Consider the following 5,932-nt stretch of genomic DNA (forward strand, 5'->3'; position numbering starts at 1 on the left):
TAGACCGGCCTTGTTTGCGTTCACTTCCCAGTATTCCCCTAGCCATCCTGTATTATGGCCATGAACCATCCTCGAGAACTAGGGAGGTGGATAACCGGTTAATATTAATGCCCTAGTACTTACAGGAAATGAAAACAGCATCTTTACTACCTATTGCAGTGTTTGAATTTGTACTTCCTTATGTGCAAATGTTAACATTACTTTCTGAAAAAGACAGTATTAATAAACAAGGCAAGATGCAGTAACCGGGCAGGATAAGCACAGTATACAGGGCAGCGTTGTACGTAAATGACTTGACAAACCTAATTGACTGGGCAACACATTTCACTAGAACAGTCATTGCAAAGCGATTGTTAGTGTCACAATATTTGCGTATTCATCAGGCTAGGAAGACCTCTAGCAGCAATAAAGGGACGTTGTTTTCACCGGTATTGAAGGCGCCTTCGCTGCACTGCACCTTATCAACGACGCAACAGAAAAGATACAAAATATAAAAAATACTTTTAATGACATACTATGTCAATAAAAGTATTTTTTATATTTTGTATCATCTAAGTCCTGCAGGAGGCATAGTATTGAGTAATCAGCACTGAATTCTCGCATTTTTTGTAAGTTACGTGTGCGGATTAGTTCACAACAGTTGCATATAATATGTGTACCTGGGAACGTTCTCAAGACTTCAAAATGCTTTAAGGCTGACTGACGACTCTTCCGGCATGGAGCCACGTGAGATTTTGAATTTCCCGCTGATGACTTCAAAGCGGTTCCTCTCGTTGTCCGGAGGTGGCACTGCGGTCGCTTTTCTTTCACGTGCAAGGAAAAAAGAGCGCCGGCGAATCGAGCCACGGGACGGAGGGTGCCCATTTCCCACTCGGTACTCCCGACGTGGCGCCGTGGCCGGCGCCTTCCTTCCGACAGCGCGGGCATGTGTTTTGCTTCAGTAGGCTCCAGCTGGTCGCTGCTGGCGCGGTAACGAGCTACGATCGAGCCGGATCCGGTGACTTCACCTTCAACGACGCCTACTCCTCTTTGTAACAGTGGAGCCGCGTGCGCTCATTTGGCGGTCTCGCCTGCGATTTACAACGACCACGACAGCGAGCAGGGAAGCTGTGAATTGTGCTATTTGTGGTTTGGTTTGTGACGAGTGAGGTGTTTTGTGTCCTGCTTTTTGCCGCGACTTTATTGCTGGCTTGTGTTCGCCTACTGCTACCGACCGACCTAACAGTAAAGCTTTCACAAGCTGCATCCAGGAATTGCTCTGTGTTAGACTCTGAACGTCGCCGCCAAATGTTCCACTGTGGTGCACCAGCCAGTACTATCTAAACAGATCGGAACGGCAGTCTAGGCACAATAAGGAACATTCCCGCGGGTTTCAAATTGAATGAACACTGCTTTTCAGCAGCATTCCTTATGCGTCTCCGATATGTCACAAATGTTCGTGAAGAATGTCAACCTAAGATAATACCTGCTGGAGAACAGATCTCCACTTTCAAAGCACAGTTTGTCATAGCTTTACCATGCGTGTCATATGTATGCTTGAATTATCTTTAATCTTATGCAAACTAACGTTTTCTTGTTAAGTAACATGCATTTATTGTGGCATTTGCACAGGATTTTCTGTCTATTTATTTCGCAGAAAAGAACCGAGATATTTGAGAAATTTACTTCTCCGGAGGAACAAGGTTATGCTGGCGAACGTATTATCTGTGTATAGTATGATTTCCCCGAACATATAGCTGACGTTTGTACTGAACTGCGTGATAACGGTTAGCCTCTAATTGTATTCATGAGAGCAAAGTGACCACTTTTGGCGTGTGTGATAAGTTGCGCAGGGAGCAAACGGTGGAAGCCAACGGCTTGTCTTTACAACCTGGGCTTATCCGCGGGCAATTTAGTCTATAGGCAAACACACAATTTTTTCTGGGCCTGATGCAGCCTTTGCAGTCCGCAAAGACTGCAAAGTTTAGCTGTCGCCTTGTGTACGACTACTTCTCTTGGGTAAGGGGGCTTTGTAAGGCTTTATTTCGACTTGTAAGCTGGCTCGTGAAGGATATGGAACATCGTTCTGGACACGGCCTTTAAGAAAACCCAAAGACATTCCCAAATGAGTCATTGAAATATAAGGAACTGTCAGCAACATCACGAAGGTGTTCATTGTAGTGTTTTCTGCTTTACTGACGTCCGGATTGTACAGCTGAGAGCAACATACGGTGAGGTAAACATGGAATCTAAAAAAGACGCGCCTCTTTTCGAGGACGGTGATGGTCAGAACAACAACGCCGGATCCTGTCAAGATTCGCAAAGACGAGCCAGCAACGGCAACAACCACGCACCGATGATCAGTGTGGACCCCGGCATAGAGTCGGGCCTCCTACTTCGAGTGCCTCAACTGCCGTTCTCTCGTGGAGCCACATCAGCCGAATCTCTGACTTCACCTACCAGCCAGTTCCTGAACCTTCCTGGCGCGGGCGAACAACGACGACACTCGATGCAGGACTGCTCCAGTAACGAACGCCACCATCATCACCACCACCGCCGACATCGTGACCGTAAACGCTCTTGCCCGGACGTTCGAGGTGTGTCGTCGACGGACAGGCGTCGTCGCGGAAGCCGCAGCCCGCTGGAATATCCCAGCCTGGCAGTGGCGACGGCTGCGGGAGAGTCGGCCAGTGTGACGCCTTCGTCTTCGCGTCGCTCCAGCGCCAGCAGCCTGAGCCGTCGCTCATCGCGGGACAGCGAGGGATGCCCGCACAGCCGGCGCTCGTCCCGGGCCGACGACGGAAGCCGCAGGTGAGTGTATATGTGTGGTCATGTATCTGTTACTTGCACTATTAGATTGTTTCATGCCAAAAAAGAAAATAATGGCTGGGGCACGTAGCGATCCAACTAAACGGTGGTCGCACGAACAGTTTGTTTCTCGGCAGAAGAAAACATACGTAGCAAAGAAGGCAGTATGTCAAGTAGGACAAGACGCATAGATAACAGCACTATGGAACTCCAGCAAGGGTTGCAAAGGACGCAACGAGTTAACGGTCTGCTATGTCCTGGAGGTACTACCTTCCGTGTGCACAAATTAAAAACGCAGAGGGAGCCATGAAATTCTTGCGCGCAGTTTTCCGCGTTTTGTATTTCATGCTTAATATCGACAAGCAACTGTAAATTTCTAAGCACAGCTTTCAACCGGCAAAATAGCGTAGGAAACATGTCATATCAAACGAATAGCCTATGAGTAATATAAGGCTGTGAATACCCTTTGCTTTTGATTCTGTAGCGTGTATTTTAAACACCTTCCTCACATTCCTACTTGGCTTGCGGACTAAATAAACGTTCAGCTTTCCTCTGAAATACCAGCGAGCACATGACTTCAGCACGAACAATTCTGTCTACCCTACTTACACATACTTTGCCTGCTAGCGCACCCCCTCCCCCGCGCTCTCATTAAATCATAAGCTGTCACCCGCAGCTATGTCACCCCTTTACTGGGTTTCTTTAAAAGCAGCAAATTTTCAAGTATACTTTATTCAAATCAAGAATCAGTGGCGCATAAATAAAGTGTGCTGATGAGCGCATTCAGCCTAATTCCCTTCAATGAGCACAAAGTAATCAGGTTATAATTATATACTAGCCAAAACCGGTCGATTTCACTTGTAGCCGTACTCCTGAAAAAGTGGTTACTATTGATTCGTTGCTCCCTTATTCGTGTCTGTCACATGAATAAAGAGAGGGAAACGGCGAAGAGAGAAAGAGAATTTTTGCTAACTCAATGTCCTACATCAAATCGATTTCGTTTGCAGCGGCGGGGAAGTATTTGACCGCGCGCCGGTTGAAGGCATCGCAGCCATAAAGAAAAAATATTCGTTCGCAGTAATCGTTTCTCATTTTCCGCAGCTTCTACCAGATCCATTTTTTCTACGTTCTTCTTGCTAAGTCTTTTTATCTCACCACGGGGAAGAAACAATAGGCTTAATTAGAAATTCGTGCTCAGAAATGATTTGGAGTCTCAAATCTGCTGTTTGTCCTGCTCAACTAATACGATATGCACCAAACACATTCCTCGCAATTTGTTGGTCAGACTATTATCTGACTAAAACGTAATGAAGCTCGTCATATTGATTAAGAGGAAGGTAAGACGCCTCAAAATTTCCCATCTGCGAAGCTTGCAATAGGACTTCAGTAGAAATTTGAGCAAAAGAAAACTACTGAATACCATTGTGTTTCGAAGGCTAACGTGAAGCAGATCGAATCACGTTCATTGGCATTCTCGTGAGAAGGGTAAAACTACCGCAGCAACCTGATTTATGGCAGTTTGCTTCAGTAGACACTTGATTGGCAACCACATGCATGGCTACACATGCACAGATCCTTGCAAAACTGCTAGTACCTGCGCGATAGATTCAAGTTAATTTCGGCAGGGGGTTCTTACTAAATAGAACTTTTTTTTTCGAAAAGATTGGCCCCTATTACAGATTTTCTAAAGTTGAGTCTTTAGTTCTTGGTTATTGAGCGCGGCGTGCAATTTGTTTCTGTAGCCTTTGCGTGTGGTCACAAGCGCGTGCATATTTTGCCGGCGTCGCAGGTCCTCTAGGTGCGAAGAAAGTCGTCGCTCGTCGAAGGCGACTGACGACACAGGCGGACACAGCAGCCGGCGCTCTTCGCACAGCATTGGCGACGATGAACGCCGGGGCTCGGAAGAGAGGCACCGGCACCACCATCACCACTCGCACCACTCACACAGAAGGGAGTCTACGCTGACCGGTAGCGAAGGGAATCACCGCAAGGGCAGTTCGCTGCTTCCGCCCGACGCGGACACCGGTAGCCGCAGGGCATCTAAAGTTCCGTCACTGATGATCACGGATGAGGAGACCGGCCAGCGGAGCAAGCCGGACGACGAACTGGACTCGCCGCGACGCCGGGTCATCATATTCGTGATCAGTTCTGTGGCGTGCTTCATTCTGCTCATGAGTGTGGTGCTCATCGCGGTCACCCTCACCATCTCGCCGGCTATCGACAGCATAGGTGAGTGACATGGTAGCGCGTTAATCACGGCTGCTTATGATTACGTTATCCACAAGCTCATGATTTCCACGCCTGGAGAAAAATATGTCATCTGCGGGAAAAGTATTTCCCTCAATAATCTTGACACGCGCTGAAAAAGCATGAAACAAGAAGCAACGTGAGCGTCAAATAAATATTCGTACATAAAACTACATGCAAATACGTGATCTGCCAATTAGCGACGTCTAGAGGTACGCAGACAAACAGTTTGAATTCAATCGTTCCTGCAGTAGCGTTTTCTTTTTTCTTCTTATATTTGTCAAGCACTGTACTTGCGCCTTCACTTTTGTCTGATATTCCAAATCTACCATGCATTTACGTGTATTTGCTTCGAGCGACACAATTTCACGATTATAGAAGGGAAGAATGCATTAACAAATTAATATCCAACACAGAGCTCATGATGCAAATTGCCGTGCTTTCTCACTCAAATAAAACTACTCTGCTCTGACATTTGCTTTTTCTAAAACGCCCTTATTTCCGTTTTTAATTGCCATCACCGCGTCCTTTTAATATACAAAAGAATTACACGACCTCGTTAAAAAATACCATTTTCGTCTAGAAAAGCTTCTCTCTAGACACTATGCGCGGATAGGATTTGCAATTTGAAGAGTCTGCCTAAATATCTTCCGCCCAACTCTTCCACCTCTTTTGCTCGTAGTTATTTTGATAATATAGCACCGACGTTTTTTTTCTACACAACATTGAGGTGACGTGTTGCGACGTTTTTATTTTAAATTCAAAGCCGATAGAAAAAACTCATAATTGTTCCCGCATTACCCCAAACTGTTTTGATATTTGGTTTCAACAAGTTTCAAAAAATAAACACATGTTACTGGTGGGTCTAATGAATACTGTTGTATTTTTCCATATTAAT

The 5,932-nt window shown here is 46.0% G+C and overlaps 1 protein-coding gene across 1 annotated transcript; it reads left to right on the forward strand.

The window, feature by feature from the left end:
- The first annotated feature begins 2,221 nt into the window (after window positions 1–2,221).
- On the forward strand, window positions 2,222–5,024 carry LOC146186730 (uncharacterized). The gene is made up of 2 exons (XM_084608103.1): window positions 2,222–2,790; window positions 4,577–5,024. Exons 1-2 carry the CDS (start codon window positions 2,222–2,224, stop codon window positions 5,022–5,024), a joined length of 1,017 nt encoding a protein of 338 aa, XP_084464229.1.
- The last annotated feature ends 908 nt before the right edge of the window (window positions 5,025–5,932 follow it).

This window comes from Amblyomma maculatum, chromosome 6 (assembly GCF_055883805.1).
Source record: "Amblyomma maculatum isolate TAMU_Amacu chromosome 6, ASM5588380v1, whole genome shotgun sequence".
Classification (NCBI taxonomy): Eukaryota; Metazoa; Arthropoda; class Arachnida; order Ixodida; family Ixodidae; genus Amblyomma; species Amblyomma maculatum.

What these genes read in the sequence shown, in the direction of transcription:
- LOC146186730 (XM_084608103.1), top strand. Translation starts at nt 2,222, where the DNA reads ATGGAATCTAAAAAAGACGCGCCTCTTTTCGAGGACGGTGATGGTCAG. An exon ending in GCCGACGACGGAAGCCGCAG is followed by an intron (nt 2,791 to 4,576) that starts GTGAGTGTATAT and finishes CCGGCGTCGCAG; the next exon opens with GTCCTCTAGGTGCGAAGAAA.